Source organism: Apodemus sylvaticus, chromosome 7 (assembly GCF_947179515.1).
Source record: "Apodemus sylvaticus chromosome 7, mApoSyl1.1, whole genome shotgun sequence".
In the NCBI taxonomy this organism is placed as follows: domain Eukaryota; kingdom Metazoa; phylum Chordata; class Mammalia; order Rodentia; family Muridae; genus Apodemus; species Apodemus sylvaticus.
The window spans coordinates 83192365-83215836 of record NC_067478.1 but is presented as its reverse complement, the minus strand read 5'-3'; the positions used below and the strand labels follow the sequence as shown (position 1 = coordinate 83215836).

The following is a 23472-nucleotide window of genomic DNA, read 5'->3' as shown; positions in this document are numbered from 1 at the left end:
TTGAATGCACCACCTTCTGGCCCCGTTACATAAAGGCAAGGACCATCCATGACATTATCTGGCTATCCTATACTCACTGCTAGAGAACCAGCCGGATAGGTCATTTCTCTTTGAAAATTAAAGCAATGCTCTATTTTCCTAGCTCCTCCTGAGTGCTTTCTTGAAGTGGAGGATGGGAGGAGTGATGGAATGAGAATTTGAATAAGGGGTGCAGCTCAGTTGGTAGAATGAGTGCGTGGTAAAACATGCACGGAGCCATGAGTTTGATCCCCAGGACCCCATAAAACGGGTCAGGGCACACCTGTGATTCCTGTATTTGGGAAGTGGAAGCAGAGGATCACAAATTCAAGGCTGTCCTTTGTTACACACAACTTCTGAAATTAGCCAGGGCTAAATGAAACTTTGTTTAGCGGGGCAAGTGGCTACAGGCCTTTAATCCCAGCACAGGGGAAGCAGAGGCAGGTGGACCTCTGTGCCTTTGAGGCTGGCTTGGGGCTGGTTTGGTTACCTATGCAGTTCCAGGATATTCAGAACTATGTGGAGAGACTCTGTCTCAGAGAAAACAAACAAATTTTCAAATTATGTACAAGAGTGGAAGACATTCTGGGTACACAGCCAAGATAAGAGTGGTTTCAGAGCCGGGCGTGGTGGTGCACACCTGTAATCCCAGCACTTGGGAGGCAGAGGCAGGCAGATTTCTGAGTTCGAGGCCCACCTGGTCTACAGAGTGAATTCCAGGACAGCCAGGACTACACAGAGAAACCCTGTCTCAAAAAACCAAAAAAAAAAAAAGAAAAAAGAAAAGAGTGGTTTCAGTACTAATTCTAAGACCTTAGAAAGATTGTCTTTCTTTGTCTCACCCTCAGAGCTCTCCACCTCCAAGGAGATGGTAAAACTCATTCTGAGGTCCAGCTCCTAAGTTATAGGCCGTAGATGCGAGAGAGGGCTGTGAAGCTGTCAGGGTGGCTGGCCACACCCAGCCATTCATCTCGGATTTCACAATCTCACTTGATGAATAGGTTCAAGCAGCCTAAGAAGCAAGGTCCACTTCATCCCCATCCTTATTTGCTCGTAAAGGAGCCAGTTAGTGTTAATTGTGCTGGCAATTTGAAACAGCCACCAGGGAACTGAGCCAAGGCAATTGTGGGATGACCTCTCAGTCCTACCCTAGACCCAGCCTTTACTTATGTCAGATGGAGGGGGGGGGGGGATCAGAACATTGGGAAAAGGCCCGTGGTCAGAAAGAGTAAGCATGCATTTCCTCTCTCACATACCCAGTGACCTGGATGTCACCTTTTGATATTGCAAAGAGTCGTGACAATACTCCTGTGCCACGGAGAGAGATACAGGTGTGGGTAGAACAGCACTGGATACATGAGATACAATTAAACAAAGGAATGTTCACAGCCTTCTTCCTTCCTTTCCTAACAGACTAAAGGCTATCTCTCCTTTACAGCCCAATTTCCTATCCCCACCAGAGGCAGATAAATCAATCTACTTAATAAGGAAGGAGGAGGGGGGAGAGGCTGGGTAACAGCCCAGGATGTGGAATGTCAGATAGCAGGAGGGGAAAAAAGAGGGATATGAGTTTTATTGCAGAGGTTATTAATTTGATCACTTTTAATGTCCTCGGAGAGTCATTAGTAGGGATGGAATTTATATTATTTACTCATTTCGCTTAACGGATTGCTCATCTTTAAGCATGATGTGGTCCTGGATGCAACGCACTTCACCAGTACTAACCCAGCAACAGAAAAGGAGTGCAGAAATTCTCACAAACTGGTTGGAGAATTGTTCCGAGCTGGGGTGGCAGGAAGGAAAATGACGTTCCTCTTCTGGCCCCCACCCATCCAATGACTGGAATGTATGTTTGGGCTGGGTTCAACGCCCTTGAATATGCAAACTCTAATTTCCGCACTCTGGGTTCGATGACTATTAGATTGATTTTACAAAGTGAGCTGGGTTTTGTAAGAGTTTTGCTGAACAATTCCCCTGCCTTGCTACCAACTTGGTTACAGTTGCTTAAATACTGTAGCTATTCCTGCCTCTGTGGCCTCCAGGGCTAAAGTGGGACAAGGCTGGTATTTTTGGTGATGAGGAAATCCTTTTAAGGGAGGTTTGGTAGTGACTGAACTGGGACACAGGTCGAAGCAGGGATCCCATCGGCGAACCGGGGGCCATCGGGGGTCTGATTCTGGGGTCTCCCATCTCATATCCCTACCTCGCTAGCCGTGGCGGAAGCTTAGGAGTTGCTGCTGACCCTCGACGTTTTCACTGCCTGTTCCCCAGAGGGGGGCACTAGGGAGCCGGCGCCTCAGGAACAGGGACCCACGCGGGAAGGTCGAGCTCGCCCGGTGAGGTCACGGTTGCCATGGCTTCGGGCAGTGACGCGCGTCCGCACGTGACGCGCGGTTGCTATGGCGCCGGGCGCCTGGCGGCGCGGGAGCCCCGCCTCCCGGAGTGACGTCTGTCGGCAACCCCCCTCTTTCGGCCCCCCCGCGCCCCCTCCCCCCTGGCCGGCTCCCCGCGGCCCCGGAGGTTTCACTGCACAACAAGATGGCGGCGGCGGCGGCGAGCGGAGCTGGCGGGGTTGCCGTGGCCGGAGCAGGGGGAGCCGGGCCGGCCGGCCGCCTGCTGCCTCCGCCCGCCGCGGGGCCCCCGGCAGCCCCCGCCGCAGTGCCCCCGGCCGCCGGCCAGCCGCGTCCCACAGCCCCGGCCTCCCGCGGGTCGATGTCCGGTCGCATCGGCTACTACGAGATCGACCGCACCATCGGCAAGGGCAACTTCGCTGTGGTCAAGCGGGCCACGCACCTCGTCACCAAGGCCAAGGTAGTGGCGCTGGGAACCGCGCGGCTGCGGGCTGCGCTACCCCGGGGGGCGTTGCAGGGCGGTGGGGCCAGGGGAGTCCGCGATTCCCCGGGGCTCGGGTCAGGGTCAGCGGTGGGGACCGGTGCTGGCGGGAGAAGGCAGGGACCTCAGAGCGGAGGGGTTCCGGAAGGGGGGGCACCGGGAACTTAGCAGCTGGACACCGAAGAGGTCCCCAGGGCTGTGCGCAGGGTCGGGGGGGGGGGGTGACTGGAAAGGAGGCGTTGGAACTCTCTGGGGGCCGGCGGACTGCTCGCCAGGAAGACTCCGGAACCAGCAATTAGGAAACCATCAGAATGAGGGCAGGGGCATAAGAAATGTGGACCGCAGGATGGGGGAGATGTGCAAACTGGCTGCCTCAGGCTTCCCAGGACCGCAGGGGCATGGACTGAGGGTATGCGGTGGGTGCAAGGCACCGGGAGATGAGGACCTGGCACCTATACCGGAGGAAGGAATCAATCCACGTTTGATTATTTAAGATAGGTAGATGGTGTCAGTTGGAAGCCCGAGGAGTATACTTGATTATTGGAAGAGGCAGTGAAGAAAACGGGGAATTAGGGGAAAAATGGAATGGACCCATGACCAGATGTCTCCAAGGGTCAGGGTTCCTGGTGGCACTAGCTAACCAAGGGTTAAACAATTTAGGATAGATGGCTTGCTGGTTGTTTTTAGTTGTCAGAATTGTGGGTCTGGAATTGTAGGCTTTGTAGAGCTCGGGGTGGGCTTTTCAGTAGGGAAGGGAACTGTGGGATTGGATTGACACTACAGAATTACACTCATTTGAGCCCTTTGGTTCCCAAGGGATTTGAGGAGCTGTAGTAGTGAAATTGGCCAAGGTCAGTCAGGAAACCATGTATGTATGCGCATACGGTTCTCTTTCTTTCTTTCTTTCTTTCTTTCTTTCTTTCTTTCTTTCTTTCTTTCTTTCTTTCTTTCTTTCTGAAACAGAGGTAGCAGTTTTACATTTCTTTCTTCATTGAGAGGATCGAGGAATCATTTAGTTTTGCTGGAACCCACAAAGCCCATTTGAATTCCCAATTCTTTGCTTCCATACCTCACTTAAATGGGTACTTTTAACTTAGTCATTCATTATATTTAAAACAGTAGGTTGAGTTTTTCTTCAGCCTGGCTGATGAAAAACCTTTCCTACCTATGCGGCTTCCTACCCGAGACACAGGACTCCCCTCCCCTCCTCACCCTAGCCGCTGTTTATCTTAGCATACCTTGTTTTGGCTTTTAAGTCAGTCACTCCCTGCCCAGTGACTTATCTGGGCCTTGTCTCCTGCTTATTGCTTATTGGCAACCTGAAAGTTCCTTCCCTCGCCTCTTTCTCTCAAAGACTACAAGGGGCCCTTCTTCCGAGGGTGGGTGGGTGGTTGGCAGCAGCGGCAGAGTGATTGGTCAGTTTCACTTCCTCTGGTGGGACCCCTTCAAGCCTTTTTGTCAGTTTTTACCAGAAGGCCTCAAGTCTTCAGAGCCCAGTGACAGACTCAAGTGCGCCCCTCCTGTTGCAATCCCTCAGGCCCGCAGCTGTAGCTTGAGCCTGCATCTCCTCACCCCCTACAGTGTGTTTACCGTTGGCCTAGTCAAACCTGTGTTTACAAACAAGATGCCTCCTTGTTTTCTCTCCCCCTCTGCTTCTGTGATTATTTTGCTCTGACCTCTGGGAAATGGACTCCACAAACATAATTTGTTGTCTGGCTACATTCTCTACGATTTAAAGAAATTTGAATCTTTATGTCAAAATATTGATTAAAAAAATCTATGACAAGCCGGGTTGAGTGTCTTATAAACATAATTGCAAGCAGTTGATTCTTGGCTTTATATATAAAAGGGACATTTTTGTTTTCAGTAGTCAGCAAAGCCAGTGCCTAATTATGGTTGGTCTGGCTGCTTTCTAGTGTGTGTGTGTGTGTGTGTGTGTGTGTGTGCCTTTAGGACTGCAGCCTTTACAGCATTGGCTTGTTTATAGACGGGTGTCACTGTTTATGTTGGTTTTTATCTTTGATCGTTTGTGGTGTGCAGTTATGCAATTCCTATGTATGGAAATATTCAGACTTGAATGAGGCTGAAATGGCTGGGGCAGTGAGTTGTATGTGTGGAAGAGACCATACCAGCATTTGTTTGTGCTTCTGAAGCAGTGTGCAGTTTTCTGGTTCCAGTTCCAAGCGCCCTATCTTTCTGCTACTTAAATGACTCTGCCGTGAGTGAAGCCGGATTCACAAGGAGCTGTCACGTGCTCAGGGTGATCCATGGGCATATTTTGGCTTCTTCCCTGCTTATCTGAATACATTTTGGAAGGGTCCTTCAATACTGACAGCTGAGACGTGCCCAGCAGCTGCTGATATACGCTGGGATGGCCTACTGAGGCCATGGCTTGGTTATATAATGGCAGGGAAGGTGCCCAGGTACTAGAAGTCGCTGGAACTGCTGTTCCTCAGGAAGCTAGGCTTTTCTTCCCGGGTCCTGCAGTGTTTATCTTCTGCAGTCAGGTCAAATAGAGGCAAAGGATGGTTTTTCTTCCCTATCCCTTTTTACAATAGGTTATTTATTTGCTCCCTTAAAGGTGTTTTTTTTTTTCCTGTTTCCTTTATGTCACCGAGTGGTCTGAGATTTTCTTCTAATCGTGCCTAAAAACCAGACACAGGTAATACTGACGATGCCAGTGCCAGCAGGAGGTTAGGCAGTCGGCTTGTTCTATACATTGGAGAACGATTTATGAACCCCTCTTCCTACATGTCCCATTCCAAGGACTAAGAAGCTAAAGCAAACTTCATTTATTGACTAAGCTACTGCACTCTGTCCAACAATAAGAGAGGCTGGCCTCCATCCAAACTCTGTTAACTCAAACTTCCCAGAGTGTAGGGCCCAGGAGCGAATAAAATAATGAAAAGGAAAGGAACCAGAGGAACCCTTTTCCCTTTTGGTCGGTGGGACCTTTGCAGCATGGCTTCCAGGTGCTGAGTCTCGCGGTCCAGCCCAGCAATGCTGCCAGCCAGCGTCACTGCAGGAGGCTCACAGGAACCACAGGCACTGGGCTGCAGCTCACCCTGGCGTTGGCCTACCTACTTTGATTTCCTTTTTAAAAATTTCTTTTGAGACACATCGCCCAAGGTTCTCTGTCTTTTTGGTAGAACATTATAAAATATTAAGATTTTTTAAAAAAAAATATATTTCCCCCCCCTTTCCCTGATTACTTATAGCCTGTTTCCTGTGCCTAGTCGCACCTTCAAGCTAGCTGCAGGAACAGAACAAAGAATAGCTACATTCTGTGTATATTTAAAAAAATAGCTACACACGACTAGGAAAGCTTTTGGCCAAATATTTGTAAGCTGTTATTTCAGCATGTACCCGTCAGTCGCCTGTCACTGGTTTTGTGGCAAGAGCCTCAGCTTTGCCTAAAACTGCCTGCTTTGAATTGTCTGCTGGTTAAGGCTGGGGCAGTGCTGGGCCCTGAGCACTGGCTAAACCTCTCTGGGCTCAGATTTCTTCATCTACAATGGGATGACATTAGCACTCGCTTACCAGCTTCAGTGTTGGGCAGATTAACTGCTATGTGCAATGCTGCTCAGGCTATGTGTGTGCTGCTGGCACGTAGGGAGTAGGTAAGAAATGTCATCATTTTCTTCAGGTGCTGTAGTCAGTAAGATGAGTAAGACTGGCTAGTCTCCCCCGCCCCCACTTATTTATTTATTTATTTATTTATTTATTTATTTATTTATTTATTTTTGCGTTTTACACTCTGGGAAGAGCTATTGACTTCAAGTCCCATTGATTCTGGATAGGGAGACACAGGCTGCATGCCACACTTCCATCCAAGGGGGGGTGGGAACCGGTTTGCTGCTATTTCAAGTGCTACTTTGAAGTTGCTCCGGGTGGTAGGTACTCTGTAGTCCCAGCTGGTCTGGAGCTCTTGGTGACCTTCTTGCCTCAGATCTCTTGGTGTTGGGATTAGAGACATGAGCCACCACATTGGGCTATGAGATTTATGCAGAACACTTTTTCTTATATCTTTTATTTTTTTTTAAAGATTTATTTATTTATTATATGTAAGTACACTGTAGCTGTCTTCAGACACACCAGAGGAGGGCATCTGATCTTATTATGGATGGTTGTGAGTCACCATGTGGTTGCTGAGATTTGAACTCAGGACCTTCAGAAGAGCAGTCAGTGCTCTTAACTGCTGAGCTGTCTCTCCAGCCCAGAACCCTTTTTCATTTAACTTGTTTTCCCTTTTTCTTTTTCTTTTTAACAAGAGACTGAACTGATAAAAACATTGGCCTTTGCTTTGGGCCATCTCAAAATATTTATTTATTAGCAGTGCTGGGGATTGAACTCAGTTACATGAGTATTTGTACCACAGATGCACATCCTCAACCCTTTGGTTTGTCCCCCCAAACCCACACACACACACTCTGTACCCTCCTTCAAGATTTTCTGGATAGCTTAGGCTAGCCTAGAACTCCCTGTGTAGCCCACAGAGGCCTTGAGTTAAAAATCTCTCTTCTCTCTGTTTCTCAGATGTTGGATTAGAGGTTTGTACTCTTCTACATGGTTTTTTCCTTTCTTACTTTGAAAATTATCTTCAAATTAACTAATTAATTTAAATGTACGATATTTTGTTGGCATGGCTGCCTCTGCGCCACCTGCAGCTGATGCCCCTGGAGGCCAGAGGACAACACTGGATTCGCTGGAGCTGTTGTGAGCCATAAGTCTTATGGGAGTTGGGGAGTCTGGGTCTCCCTGGAAGAGCATCCCGTGCCCTTAACCACTGAACCATCTCTCCAGCCCCTATATCATTATTTTCATTTTTTGAGGCAGGGTCCTGTGTAGACCAGTCTGTTCTCTATCCCACAGCCCCCATGTCACCCGGTGTGCTGTGATTCCATGCAGCCCCTCATCTGACTCAAATTTTCATTGTTTTTTGTAACTAATTTTTGTCATACTGATGAATTTTTTTTGCATGCAATAGTTTCTTCAGAGATTCACTTAAAATCCTGTGGAAAATATGAAAAATGTTGCCACACATTTGCAGCTGGGGTTAGTGGCACATGCCTGTAAATCCTAGCTCATGGGAGGCTGAGGCGGATGGAGTTCAAGGTCAGTTTGAGATTTCTAGTGAGACCTTGTCACAGAGAGGCAAACAAAATCCGAACCCCCACCCCAACTCTTATCTCCCCCCCTCCAAATAATTTGCACTTTGCTTTTGTGTACAGGGTGTGATACTTAGAAGGGTTAGCTTCTAGCTTTGTTGCAGGCTCGCATCCCCATCCTCTCCCCCTCCCCCTCCCCAGGAAAGCATTCTACCATTGAGGATGTATCCTCATTGCTGGAATTTAAAATTTACATGTGTCACTGACAAAACATTTTGCCCTAAATCCTCATTCCAGAGCTTATCTGTGACATATTTTTGAAGGGTGTGTTTCACTGCTGACTCGGTTCATGCACACTCAAAGCCTGACTTCTGTCTGCCTTTAAAGAAGAGTGCGGTGTAGCAGATGAACACACGCTTGTGCCCTTTAGAAAGCAGGAACAGAGTCGTTAGGAAATGGAAGAGAGGAAAGAAATCCAAAGCAGAGTTTGTATTTCCGCTGTAGGAATGACAGTCCCAGCCCTAGACCACGCAGCAGCTTGTGATTGGGTCACCCCTTTGCTCGCCCTGTGAGGTGCTAAGGCCGATTAGGACTAGCCTTTGCCGAGTCAGAGCCCCAATATTCCATTTTCAGCATCGAAGATGTTTATTTTAACATTCTGACGTTGGTGCCAACTCCCTAGAAAGTCCTAGATCTGGCTCAAGCCGGAGGTGCCCAGACCAGTTGTCTCTGGGCCAGAAATGCTGTTTCATTTTCCAAGCATCAGTCTGGCTAGTGTTTTTTGGTGCATGGCATAAAAGAGAGCAAAATCCATGCTCTGAAAATAAAAAGAAATGTTCTTTATTTCCAAGAGGCCCAGAAGTTGTGAAAGGTACCTAAGAAGACATTTCTGCTGTGAGTGGAATCTTCCCTATACCCTTTCATTCTTTCAGGAAGATTTCATGGGCTCCAGCTTTGGAATACACTTTTGAAAAAGAGAGACATACAAATAAAACAAATCAAAACAAAACAAACAAAAACCCACCTGGGATATATTTTCATTTATTTTGAAATAAGTTACAGAGATCAGTCCCATCCCCTGGAGGGATTAAAGACTTGCTCTACCACGTGAAGAGCTGGAATTTACTTTTAAATAGATAAAGGAGATAAGAGATTACCTACAAAACAACAAACAAACAAACCGAAAACTCAGTACCATCTGGGCAGTGGAGGTACGTGCTTTAGATCCCGGTGCTCTGGAGACAGGCTAGCAAATCTCTCTTGAGTTGGAGGCTAGCCTGGTCTACATTGGAGTTCTAGGGCAGCTAGGGCTACACAGGGAAACTGTGTCTCCAAAAACCAAAGCCAAATCAAACCACCACCACCACATCAAAAACCACTCCTCAGTACCATGGAGAAAATGAATGGGCTGGCCATTGGGCGGGGAGGGGGGGGAGGATGTAACCTCAGATAGGCCATGGAAAGCAAAATGGAGCTGTTAGCTGAGCCTTGGAATGGTGGGGAAAACCCAGCTTTGAAAGGTTGAGAAGACAGAACATTCTTAGCAGTGTGTAATCCTAGAGTCAGAAAGCACCCAAGGCCATGTGGCTAATGCTTCATTCCCTACAGAGGATCCATGGTAGGGGCTGGATTCTGCAGGCCTTCTAGTGTGCACCGTGGATTGCCTGTGACCAGGAGGTTGACATCAGAGAGCAGCCCAGCAGGACATGGAGAACCTTTGCTTGCTGTGTTTTCAAAACCCATTCTGATTATTTTATGGCTAAGGGGAAAAAAACGAACCAATCTGTCTATCTACTTACTTATCTATTGAGGTGTGGAGGCAAACACTTTAACAGCATAGATTCCCTTCACTGTTAGAGAACACCATGCTTGTTACATACCACCATGATCCTTGTGGAACTTACTGGGCACAAAAAGGACAACAGCATCTTACATAACCAGATACATCCGTACCTCGGCCATATAGGTGAGGAAAAAGAGGACTGTTTATTGGGAGTTTTTAATTTGGTTCTGATTTCTGGTGTGAGTTATGCCTGTTCTCTGTGCAACCGTCGTTTCTCAGTCCCTCTTATTTCAGAGTAACTCCCTTATTGGTGTATTGCTAGAGTTGGAGTGTTCTGTGGATGACTTATGATGTGTCCAGAGTATAGATAGTCTCCTGGGCTTTGGTCCTTGCACAGTAAATCATTTCTGAATGGATAGCCAAGGCAGAGTCACTGCGAAGCCTCAGCAGTCGGGGATGAAGGAACTTGAAAGCTCTGTGTCTAACCTGTTCAGCACAGAAGCTCGTCAGCCAGGAAGGAACTGTTGCATGGGCCGTCATGAGGTGACCCTTGGTATACAAGGACTCTACCACTCAGAATTAAGCTGTTCACAGAGGTAGGAGTCTCACAGAGGTAGGAGTCGGCGGGGCGTGGGGCTCACCTGTCAGCCCAGCCGTTTGCAGGGGGAGGGAGGGAGACGAGGGGCCAAGGTTCAGCTGGGAGTGGATTGCAGGCTAATCCAAGTTTAAATCTAAAAAAAAAAAAAAAAAAGGAATCAGATTGTAAGCATGTCACTTACACTTCTCAGAGAATCAATAGGCAGGAGAAGAGACCCCACTGCCTCTTTAGCTTTGTCTGTGTTGGCAGGGCTTACTCAGATGGGGAATTTTGGCTAAAGTTAAATTTAGGTTTCGATTAAGAAGTCCTGCCCGGTTTCAGCTCCAAGCCCTGCTCGCCTGCAGTGTGTCCTTTCTTCAAGCTCCCTGCAAACGTCTAGGTTCCCATGTTTCTCCTTACCTTTTCTCTCTCCTCTCTTCTCCTTCCTTTTTTTTCTTTTTTGTTGTTGTTGTTGTTGTTGAGAGGTATGTTCTCACTACATAGCTGTGTCCTTAAGAGACCTGCTCAGTCAGATACATACCCTGGCTACAGGTGGGGCTGAAAACCCTTTATCCAGAGTTCCTCTTAATCTGGCTCTACTCTCTGGTTTGAGGGCCATCTATATATGTTCTCCATCACTGCCCTCTCAGCTCTCCGGTGACAGCTGCATGCACAGTCACTACAGCGCCAGGCTGGCCTGGACTTGCAGTGATCCTCTTGCCTCTGCCTCCTGCCTACAGTGATTATAGGTGTGGCCAGCATAGCCAGTTTATGGGTGGTGGGGACTGAACCCAAGGCTTTATATAGAGAGTAATGTAGGTCTGACTGTCTTTAACCTAGTATATAGACCAGGCTGGCCTTACAGAGATCTGCCTGCCTCTGCTTTCTGGGTACTGGATAGTAAAGGCATTTGCTACCATGCCTGTCAGCCTGTCTTCTTATAGCAGGCACCCAGGACCAAGGACCCAGGACCAAGAAGCCTAGCAAACATTTGGAAAAGAGAAATAGGGCCTGGCTGAGATGGCTCAGTGCATAAAGTCCTTGCTGTGCAAGTGTGAGGACTGAATCTATATCTGGAGCTCCCAGAGCATGGCCGACATCGTGCCGGGAGCAGAGGTGGGGCTCCGGAACTAGCCTGCCGGGACTGACTGCTCCAGGTTCTGTGAGAAACCTTGTCTAAAAAGAGTAAGCTGGAGGGCTGGGGAGATGGCTCAGTGGTTCAGAATGCTTCCTGCTCTTCTAGAGGGCCTGGGTTTGGTTCCCAGCACTCACACCTGATGGCTTCCGGGGTTCTGATGTCTTCTTCTGGCTTCCACAGGCACCTTCACACTTGTGCTCTGTGTTCACACCGGCACACATGTGTGAGTACAAACAACAGAAGAAAATATTAAACATAAAAATGAAGTTGGAGAATGATAGAAGACGCCTCGTGCTGACGACATCTGGTCTTCCCTCGTGCATACATAGGTGCACACACCTGTACACACACGCACCCCGCTACATACACACAACTTGTGGGAAAGGGCTCTTCCCTACTGCGTGGGCTGGAAGCGGGGTCAGCAGGTTTGGCACCAGGCGCTATCACTGGCTGAGCCATCTTGTTGGCCCCTCTGCGGTTCTCGGTTGTGTCTCATAAACATTTATAAGGATTTCTTGGATCAGTTTAAGGATTGTTTATTTCCTGGAAAAATCAATGTTTTTTTTGTTTGTTTGTTTTTTGTTTTTTTGTTTTTTGTTTTTTTTTTTTTTTTTTTGTGTGTGTGTTTTCGAGACAGGGTTTCTCTGTGTAGCCCTGGCTGTCCTAGAACTCACTTTGTAGACCAGGCTGGCCTCGAACTCAGAAATCCACCTGCCTCTGCCTCCCAAGTGCTGAGATTAAAGGCGTGCGCTACCACTGCCCAGCTGTTTTTTGTTTTTAAAGGCAACTGGCTGTCTTTTATTGTTTGATAGGATGGCACAGTTTAAGAATTTAATACAATTATGTACCTAGTGCTTAGTATGATTTAAATATGCACTGAGTGGTGACATATGTGGAGGACTATAGCTATGACTCCATGTTTACGAGCTGATGTTGCTCTTGCAGAGGACCCAAGTTCAGTTCTCAGCACTCAGTCACCTTATAACCTTTTGTATCTCTGGCGCCAGGAACATTTGTCATCTCTGGCCTCTGTGGGCACCTGCAGCTATATGTTCCCCACCCATCCATATAAATAAAAATAATAAAAAAATGGATCTTAAAAATATGTGGAAAAAGATAAAAATTGGGGTTTGTTATATTTTCATTTTGGGGGTTTATAAATTACATTTAGAGTGTGTGTGTGTGTGTGTGTCTGCTCATGTCTCAATGTGTAATGGAAGTCAGAGAATACCCTCTGGGAGGTCTGTCCTACCCTGTGATCCTGGGGATGGGATGGGGTGGGATGCAGGTTGGCAGGCCCAACAAGCCCTTACGTGTTTAGCCAGGTCTCTGGGCCTCGTGTATTCATATGCCCAGACTGTCCTTGACTTTAACAGGTACATGTGACCCCCTCCATCCATTCCTGAAGGCTGGGGCTATAAGCACGCATTACCCTTGCAGGAGGAACCCCTTGTGCTGTTATAGGTAATGCTAGGTTAGGGCTCAGACCAGGGTCAGGTGCACACTTGGTAAACACTACCACGGAGCAGCACCCCAAGCCCTACGAACCCCGTGTTTTCAAGGGGAAGCTCTTCAAATCCCAGCCTCCTTGGGGGTTACTTCCTTTAGTTTACACCCCAAATATGGTCAGTCCAGCCAGCCAGCACCTCCAGTTTTCCCCTTCTGCTTTGAGGTGCTTCTCTCTGGCAGGCTACAGTCTCTTTCTGAAAGAACTTCAGGCTTCTTGTTCTTTGCTTTGTAACTACAGTAATCCAATTTTAAAAATCAAAACAAGACAAAACCCCTCAATTTCCTGTCACTGGCCAGTAATCTTCATTTCTTTAATTGGTCTTAACTGTTGATGAATTAATTCAACTAGTTTTCCTTGTGCCATGTATATGGAGGAAGTATACTTGTACAAAAGTTATGTTTCATTATTCCCAGGGTAGACAAGTGGCTAAGTTAAAGGAACCTTTGAACAGGATGGAGGACGAGCAGCCGCGTTGAGCGCAGTGTGTTCTTTACCTCAGCACAGTCTATTTTTACTGCCTCTCTTCTACCACCTTCCCCTTTTCTTCTGCTCACAAAAATAACATTGTGCTCCTGGAACAACTTTGGGGAAAATCAGGAAATTATGAAGAAGCAGACGGGAAAATGTCATCCATAATCCTGCCACCCAGAGCAGTAGTTATTGATACTGTAAAACGCTCTTGCCAGCCTAGGTATTGAAAACTAGTTAGGGTCCTGCTGCTACTGCTGTGCGTCTACCTGTCTGGCCCTCCTTGTACTGTCCCCAGGAGCCATTCATAAACCTCAGTTTTAATTGGGCATATCATTTCAGGGACATGGCTACTGTTTTGTTTGTTTGTTTTGAGCCTTTCCACAGTTTTTTTATTTCATAATTTTTTTTTTAAATGTGGCAACTGCGTTGGCACCTGAATCTTTGGAGTATTTTTTATTTTTTTGCTTTAGATAGATTGTTAAAAGGGAAATTACTGGGCCAGAGGGCACACATGTTTGTGAGACACCAGATACTTACATTCCACATTGCTTTCCAGAACGATTGCACCAGGGTTAGCCTTGGCAGCAGCGGGTGAGAAGGCCTCCAGAAGTCGGCAGCTCGGGCTGACCGGCTGACCTGGCCCCTGTGCCTGCGCTGGCATGGTGGCCTCCTACCCCTGTAGACACACTGGTTGCAAGAGGGTCTACTTGCTCCTCTAGCTTCTCAGAGGCCTTTCCCTGAGCCAGCTTTGTGGATCTAACCTTCCTGGGGCTGCTCACGAATCACCCTCTGTCTGGACCTCTCACAGAGGGACAGGACCCACAAGACTGTTGAAGGGGACGCAGAGCTGTTGTCACAGAAGCAGGCTGTTATGTATCTTCCCTCCCTAACTCCCTCCCTCCTTCCTCCCTCTCTCCCATATCTTGCCCACATATCTCTTATATGTAATTTGACTTTACTTTAATAACTTTACTAAATTTGTTTCAAGTTGAAAGTTTAGTTTTTACGAAAGCAATCTCATACCCGCCCCCCTGCCCCCATTTTTTATCAATTTACCTGGTATTTAATGAAATCACATCACTAAAATATGAAGAGCAATTAGTATGAATAGGCATGAAAACAAACAAAAACCTAGGGACTGGGTGTGTGGCTCCGTGGTAGAGTATGTGTCTGTCATGTGGGAGCCTGTGGGTTCCACCGAAGTGCTGGAAAGTAACTACTGGTAAGGTGCAGACAGCACCAGTGTCAGCAAAGTCCCCAAGTGTACAAGGTCCTAGCTGATGACGGTGTGAGTGTGTGTGTGTGTGTGTGTGTGTGTCAGCGGCTGAATATTGTGCAGAGTTTGTCATTTTGCTTGCAGTGGCTTAAAGAGCATCTGAGGTAGGTAAGTTTTTAAGTTAGTGAGTTCCTTTAGAGGATGTGTGTCTTCATGGATGTGTCTTTATGAGGCAATTATTGAACTTCAAAAATCAACTCAGCATGCAAAGTAATGGGTTGCATTATAACATTTTTATACATACATGTGCTTTTACTTGAATTAATTTAAAATTCTAAGTAAGCTAAAGCTGCTAGGAGTTTGAGGACAAACTTTTTACCGAGTTTTTTTACGATCCTATATACTTTTGGGTGATATTTTGGTCCGTTTATGTTAGAATTGAACTGAATTTGATAACGGGCCATGATGTTTATAAGAAAGAAAAAAAACTCGGAAGGAAAGAGCCCCACGTCTCTAGATGAAAAGGTTTATCTGTTCGCTGCCAGTGTATGTTCCATGGAACAAGTTGACATTTTCATGTAGTAACTTGTTTTCTGTCTCTGGCAGGCAGTCTTCTTCCGATGCCATGAGGAACAGAATTGTTTTTCTTGTGGAAGGCAGGAACAGAGCTGTGTGTTTCTTAGATTGCTCCGGCACCTGCAGGATCCCTGCTTCTGTCTCTCTGCTTCCTGCCTCCTGTTGTTCTCTCCTCCTGTCAAAACGTTCGATGCTGCATAGGCAGTGCTCTGACAATACGTGAGTTTTTTAGTAGCTCTTTTTTTTTTAACCCACAAAATAATGTTTTTAGTGATTGTATGTTCTTGGCTTCCTTTCTAGTTCTGACTCAACAGCCCTACTGTTCTAGCCGAATGGGGTAGTTGTATCTGGCCATGATCTTTGTGTCCCCAGTCAGCTGCAGAATTGGGGCTTTTGCATATTGTACCTAAATAGCTTCTGTGAATGTAGTTGTTCTGGGAGGCAATTAAATGTTGAGATGGTATTTTCGGATCTCTTTAAAGAATATTACAATGCTGAGGAAGAAAATAGCTTGTTTGAAGCTTGTTACTCATGAGCCTCTGACATGGCGAAGAGGAGCCAGTGGTTTGAGCCCACTAGCTCTGACTTCACTGACTTCCTTTGAGTCAGCCGCTACAGGCCCTAATTGTACCATCAGGGAAAGGGGGACAGGCAGACTGAGTCACAGTCTCTGCCGTGTGCCAATGATTCTTCTTTTTTTCCGTTTTCAAAGATTTATTTGATATATGTGAGTACAGTGTTGCTGTCTTCAGACACACCAGAAGAGGACGTCCGATCCCATTGCAGATGGTTGTGAGCCACCATGTGGTTGCTGGGAACTGAACTCAGGACCTCTGGAAGAGCAGTCAGTGCTTTATCTGCTGAGCCATCCTTCCAGGCCCAGTCAATGCTTCTTGATGTTCAAGACCTCAAATCCATTTTTTGGAGACATACTATATTCTTTTTTTTATATAAAAACTTTTTTTTTCTTTTTAGGTGTGTGGTGTTTGTTGCTCATGACCTTTAGCATATACATAGAGGTCACAGGACCGCTTTTAGGATTCGGTTCTCTTCCATCATGAGGGTCTCAAACTCAGGTCCTCAGGGTTAGCTTCAAGCCCTTTTACCCACTAAGTCATCTTACCAACCCTAGAATCAATCTCTCTCTCTCTCTCTCTCTCTCTCTCTCTCTCTCTCTCCCTCTCCCCCCCTCCTCCCTGGCTGTCCTGGAACTCATTCTGTAGCTTCCAACTCATAGAGATCTTCCTGTCTCTGCCTCTGCCTCCTAAGTGCTAAGCTGTGCACTACCATCCCTCTCCCCTCCACCTGGATTTGAGAAAAACATGTTTCAGTTATATTACCTAAATTTCTTTTCTTATCTACTGTCATCTTTTTGTTTTTCCAGCTCTTTGGGGGCCCCTCTTTAGCCTGTCAGATGGTCTAAGGCGCTCTGAAGCAATAAGCAGTTCTGGTGGTGGCAATGGTGTTTCACTCTGTGAAGCCTTGACTTTGGGCAAACAGCAGACTTGGGCAGAACATTCGCTCTTTTTCATATAGTTCAGACACAGGATGACTCCTCCAGTTTAAGTGTTAGCGTATTGACACTGCTGTGGCTGGTACACATTTGGGACACTTTGTTCTTCTCAGAGGTCATAGTTCATCAGCTCCTCCCCAAGCCTCAGGGGTGACCAATCATCTCCATAGATTTGCCTCTTCAGGTTTTTCATATACATGGAGTTTATGATACTTAACCTTTTTTATCTGGCCTTTTTCAACTAGTAAAGTTTTTTCAAGGTTGAGCCACCCAGCCTGTTCTGGAATTTCATTTCCCTTCATAGCAGAATAATAGTCCTCTGTATAGACATACTGCATTTTGTTTATCCTGGTATGGATTGTGTGTTGTGTTGGTTTTCCTTTTTACCTCTTATGAGTAATGCTATTATAAATATTCATGTACAGTGTTTTGGGGAGTTGTATGTTCTTATTTCCCTTGGATAGATGCCTCCTGGTAGAATTGCTTGGTCACGTGGTGACTTCACGAAGAACCTCCAAGTGCTTTCTAGAGTGGCTGCCCTGCTTTTCATCCCCCCCCAGCAGTTTATGAGGGTTTTAGTTCCTCTCCACGAAAACGCAGTCTCCGCTTTGGTTTTAGTCATCTGCTGGGTGAGGCAGCGTTCATTGTGCTGTGGAGTCGCAGCTTCGTGACTCCTGTGGGAGCATCTGTGCACATGCAGATGGAGGCTTTGGAGAAATGTCAGGTTACTTCCTTCTCCCATTTTACAATTCTGTTGTCTTCCTTGCTGAGTTAAATTTTAAATTTTTTTTAACTTTTTATTGTTTTGAGAAAGAGTCTTGACATGTAACATGTAACACAGGTTGATTATAAACCCACCATGCTCCTGCTGTAGCCTCTCCATTGCTGGGCTGCAGAGGTGGACTGCCTGCATGTGCTGGGCTTAGCTTATGGTTTCTTTGCATGTTCCAGATACACATGTGTATGGAATATATCTGACTTACAGATCTTCTCCCCGGATCTGCGTCTTGTCTTTGACTTTTAGCATGTTTCCTGCCACACAGGAATTTTACATTTCAACTGTTTTCTTATTTGTACAGCAAGTTCAATTCTGAAATTATGTGTCAAGTGGTCTTTTTCTGTATGGTCATTGGACTGATTCCTGTTTTCTTTCCTTTCTTTCTTTCTTTTCTTGTTTTTTGAAATAAGATCTCTCTGTGTAGGCCTGGCTATCCTGGAACTTGGTGTGTAGACCAGGGATCTCTAGTTTAGAGATCTGCCTGCCTCCGCCTTCCGAATGCTGGGATTAAAGGTGTGCTCAGCCAGGTCCCACTGATTTCTTATTTTCATTCAATTCTTTCTCGTAGGCATTTTTTAAAAATCTCAAAGACATCAAAACTTTATCATTCTGCCTTATGTATCTTATAATTAAAATTTGTAAAATATAACAAAGAAAGTGATGGTTCCCTCTCCAGGGAATACATGCTTTTAACTAGATTTCCCCCCTTTGAGACTGGGCCCTTTACATTTATCATCTATTATCATAAGTGTTGTATGCGTGTGTGCGTGCGTGTACGTGTGCATGCGCGCGTCTGTGTGTCTGTGTATGGTGTACATGTTTGGGTGTGTGTGTGCTATACTGCACAAGGGCAGCTGTGTGGAGTTTGTTCTCTCCTTTTCCCTCACTTAGGGATTGAACTCCGGCTGCTAGATTTGACTTTACCCATTTAGCGGTTTTGCTGTCCCAAGACAGGGTCCTTACAAAGCCCTAGCTGGCTTTGAATTTCTTGTATGACCAGCTGACTTCTGATATGAAATCCTTGACCCTCAGTCGTCCAGGTTCTGGGATTACAGCTGTATACTTGTTTCTAAGAGTTTAGGTTTTTAAAAATAATCACTTTTTCTTTTTGAGGGAGACTTATGTGTAGAAGTCTGGTTCTTCCTCCCAGCCACTTGGTCCCAGAAATAGGACTTAGACTTAAAATCTATTTACAAATACCTTGGCCACATAGCTAGGCTTTTCTCTTATTAGATCATAACTTATCTTATGTATTTTAATCTACATTCTGCCAAAGGGCTGATTACTGGTGTTTAGGCATCATGGATCTGTCTAGTCACATTTTTCTGGGTGGATCTCTGTTGCCTGGCTCTATCCCAGAATTCTTTCTCCTCCTGGAAGTCCCACCTTCTATATTACCCTTTCCTATAGTCCTTAGGTTTTTAAATTGACAGGTGATGCATCCATACAGTACACAGATTTTTCTCTCTATGGTTATGTTTTCCTTGTTGACTTTGAACTACTGGCCCTCCAGACACCACCTCCCAAGTACTGGGTTCTAGGCATGTGCTACCACATCTGACCTTATTTATTTTTATTTTGAGACAAGGTATCACTCTGTAGCCTAGGTTGGTTTAGAACTCATTGTGACGCTGGGGTAATCGTGTTGCCATGAGGATAGGGTTTCACACCATTCTTATATTTTTCTTCCTCTTCCACTAAGTTCCCTGAGCCTGGGAGGGCATGGTGTAGACACCTCATCTGTAGCAGAGAACTCTCCAATCTCTTATTCTCAGTTCCCCGAGCCTGGGAGGGCATGGTGTAGACACCCCATCTGTGGCCGAGCACTCTCCAATCTCTTATTCTCACCACTTTGACCACTTATGAGCCTCTGCCCACTTCAAAGATCCTCTGATCAAGGCTGAGAGCTGCCCTAATCTATGGGTATAAACATAAATATTTAGAAGGCAGTATGACATCATGACCATTTAGCAGAGTAATAGTGGTTGGGCCCGCCCCAGAGCCGATGAACTTCCCAGGCATGGGCTGTTCAGGTTTGCAGTACTAGGAGTGAATTTTCTTGTGCAGTCGGCCTCAATTCCAATTAGAAAGTCTTTGGTTACCTTCTTAATAGTCAGACCATGGTTGGACACTTACTATCCCACACAAACATAGTGTTAAATCATATCTTGTCTGGCAGTTGTTAATTGTATACAGTTTGTAGTGTTCCCAGCTGGCTAAGACAATTAATGCCTTTCTCTTCCAGCAGCCTTCATAGCATCTCCCAGCACAAGAAAAGCTAACCCTCAGGAGGGGGCTTCCAGTTTAGTTCCATCTTGTTTCTGAAGAACTTTCTATGTTATACTTAGTTCTGGCTTGATCTTTACTTTGTTTGTTTGTTTGTTTGTTTGTTTGTTTGAGACAGGATTTCACCTTGTACCTCAGGATGACCCTGAACTTCTTCTTTTTTTTTTTTTTTTTTTTTTTGAGACAGGGTTTCTCTGTATAGCCCTGGCCGTCCTGGAACTCACTTTGTAGACCAGGCTGGCCTCAAACTCAGAAATCCGCCTGCCTCTGCCTCCCAAGTGCTGGGATTACAGGCATGTGCCTCCACTGCCCGCAACCCTGAATTTCTAATCTTCCTACCTCTACATCTTAAGTACTAGGATTGCAGGTGTGTGCCACACCCGGTTCTGAGGTGCTGTAGATTGATCCAAGTAAGCACTCTACCTCCTGTGTAACGGCTCTAGCTCCTGGCACTGAACTGTCTTTAAAAAGTCACTACAGCCTTGGGAGAGGACTGGAAAGCTAAGATCGCTTCCTACTTTTTCAGAAATCGGCTTCTAACAGGATGAGGTGGCTCTTACCTTTATTAATCAGAGCACTCAGAATATGGAGGCAGGTGGATCTCTGTGAGTTGGAGGCCAGCTGGTCTACATAGTGAGTTCTAGGATAGCCAGGGCTACAATAAGGAAATCCTGACTTACAAACTTTAAAAAAAGGGGAAAAAAGGGGAAAAAAAGGGAAAAAAACAAAAAGAAAGAAAATGAATTGAGCTTCTTGCACTAACATATGCCTCCCAACTACCTGTACTGGGAGTTCCTATTTGACTTTTTCTTCTGGCAAATGGCGCCTACACTCAGTTACACTCACGATCCCACACAAACATAGTGTTAAATCATTCTACATAAAAATAAAATCAGTCTTTAAAAAACACCTCCCTCGTTACTTTAGGAGTTTTTAGAAAAAAAAATATTTTTCCCCTCATTTTTCTTTCTCATTTAAAAAAAGATTTATCTTTATTTATGTATATTGATATTCTGCTTGTATGTATGTATGTATGTGTGAAGGTGTGGAAGAGCAGCCAGTGCTCTTTACCTCTGAGCCCTCCCTCCAGCTCCCTCATTTTTTTAATGGGGAGGGGAGCAGGAAAAGCATAAGATAATTGAATTGGAGCCTTGTTGCCTACAGAGAAGGGAGCAGAAAGTTCCTCAGCTTGGCAGTGTTGAAGGATGGGGGAGATGGTGGGTGCCGCAGTGCCCGCCGGTGGAGTGCTGCGCAGGTTCAGGGCTGGCCTGGACCGGGCTGGAGTTCCAGTCATCCTGGCTGTGTGGTGAGACCCTGTTTAACCTTTTCACCCTCCTTAAAAAGGTTGCAGAGTTCAGTTTTGTGACCTTGATTTCCCACCTTGGGCCTGACATGTCATCTTCCTGTCACAAGCAGGACTACAGGGACGTGCTGGGGAGATTCTTGTGAAGTTTAGGAAACTGCTGAAAAAAAACCACAGTTTCTGTGCTATGACCTCTTTATCTCTGTAACACATTAGACATTCCTAAACTATGAACTAGAACATTCTTTCTCCTGCACAAGCCAACTTGAGGGTTACATTAGAGGCGTTAGCAGCCAAGCTGGGTAAGAAAGTCTGGGGAAGAGAGCTCATTGAAAGCGGCATGCCTTTTGTGATAACGTTCTTGCTTCCATTTTGATTGGAATGTTCTAGAATGCTTCCGTGAAGTTCCATTAATTCTAAAAAACAAAAGCAAAATGAAACAAAAAAACCCCAAACTTTTTTTTTTTTTCCGAGACAGGGTTTCTCTGTATAGCCCTGGCTGTCCTGGAACTCACTTTGTAGCCCAGGCTGGCCTCAAACTCAGAAATTCACCTGCCTCTGCCTCCCAAGTGCTGGGATTAAAGGTGTGTGCCCCCACAACCTGGCTACCCCTGAAGTCTTATATACAAATATATATATATATATATATATATATATATATATATACACACATATACATCATATACATATACATATATACATATATACATACACACACGCAGATGTAAAACAGATACAGTTTTACATTTATCATTTTCTTTAAAACAACAACAGAGGTTTGGATGAGCCATCAGACTTTTCCTTAATAAACCTAACCTTGGATTTCAGAATTACTAAAGGCGAAAAATAACTCAAGTAGGTTTATTTGGGACCCTTGGTCTCCACCCTGGAGTTAAGTGCCACTGAAAATAACCCTGGAATAATGAGTTTTTATGCAGCAAGTCTTCCTTCTTGAGTTTTCTATGGGCCGAGAAGGGCTCCTTTTCTTGCAGTTTTGAGTTTTTCTCAATGCTTGCCTTAACTAAGAGGCTTTGCACCTCAGTGAGCAATGTGTTAGGAGACATTCGTTAGCTCCTGTTGATTTGTTGCCCTGACGTTTACTGTGCTTGCAAAGCACCTGTCCACACTGGAGTTCTACTGCCTGGCCAGCTTTTGTGCTTGGTTCCAGAAGAGGCAACTACCTGTTGGGACACTAGAAAGGGGAAAGAAGAGCCAGCAAACCTCTATATGCTTTCATGGAAGAGGCTTTCCAATTAGAAAGCTTTCGTAGGCTTAACCTTCTTGCCCTAAAGTAACCCAGCGTTTCATTATGTATTCCGCTGAGGTTTTGGAGCCCAGTGCCAGGAGGGAGAGGACTGGAGGAGTGTGAAGGGAACATTCAGAGGATGGATCCCAGCGTCCACAAAGTGCTGCTTCATAGTCTTGCTCCAAAAATAACCTGCTCACCCTAGGGGAGCCAGAAGGGAGGTGCAGTCACTGTGCTTCTGAGCAGTGTCAGGGTCCCGAGTGTTGCTCCAGTGTGATAGAGCTATGTTTCAGGTGATGTCATTTAAAATGTATGTTTGGAGAATGTTGCCTTAGAAATTAGAGGAAGAAAAAAGTATATTTGGTTTTATTTTGTGTTTGTAAGTGTTTGTATGTCTGTGCATCCATAGGCATTCTGGGGTCTATTGGAGGCCAGAAGAGGTCTGATCCTCTGAATTAGGAATCAGGTGGCAGTGAGCCATCCTGAGGATGTTAGGATGCTAGAAACTGAACTGTGGTCCTCTGGAGCGCAGCTGGTGCTCTTAACTACTAAGCAAGTTTTTTAATCCCTGCTTCTGGAAATGTTATTTACCCCCATGCAAAAGTTATTCGGCCAAGTTTAGAGTAATATCCTTCCAGATTGGAGGAAATTCTTCTCTTCAAACCGGGGCAGTGCTCTGCATGATAGTCAGTCACTTCATTCCCAAAGTTCAAGTTAAGAGCTTACTTTGATCTTGTAGTCTGAATGATTGGGATTTGATCTAGAAAAGTTAGCATTGGATGTAACGGCTCCACGCCCTGAAGGTAGGCGGTGTTATAGTTCAGAGGCCCCTTCTAAGTAAGAGTTATAAATAACATTGAGTGTGGAAATGTGTTGCACACGGACTCATAATTAGCCAGTCAGGAAGTTTGACTAGAAGGAATAAATTAACCTCAGTGCTGATGGAGTGAGATCATGGAGGGAGCGGAGCTGTTAAGTGTCATGCTGAGGCTGGCCCAGGAAGTGACTTGTCAGAGGTGCTGCCTGCCTCGCTGCTGCCGTGGCCTCTCCACACTTAGTATACGAAGGAATCATTTTCCTTCACCATTTATAGAAAAGGGTTCAAAGTGGCAGTGGC

The 23472-nt window shown here is 45.8% G+C and overlaps 1 protein-coding gene across 2 annotated transcripts in view; it reads left to right on the top strand.

Annotated features, from left to right (window-relative positions):
* Positions 1–2495: 2495 nt before the first annotated feature.
* Sik3 (SIK family kinase 3) overlaps positions 2496–23472 on the top strand; it is a 213849-nt gene continuing 192872 nt past the window's right edge. Inside the window, exon 1 of one of the 2 annotated variants that reach the window (XM_052188424.1) lies at positions 2496–2829. In XM_052188424.1, the coding sequence (XP_052044384.1) occupies positions 2557–2829 (273 nt within the window). In that variant the 5' untranslated portion in view covers positions 2496–2556. The remainder of the gene's footprint in view (positions 2830–23472) is intronic. The other variant, XM_052188422.1, reaches the window with a different exon arrangement.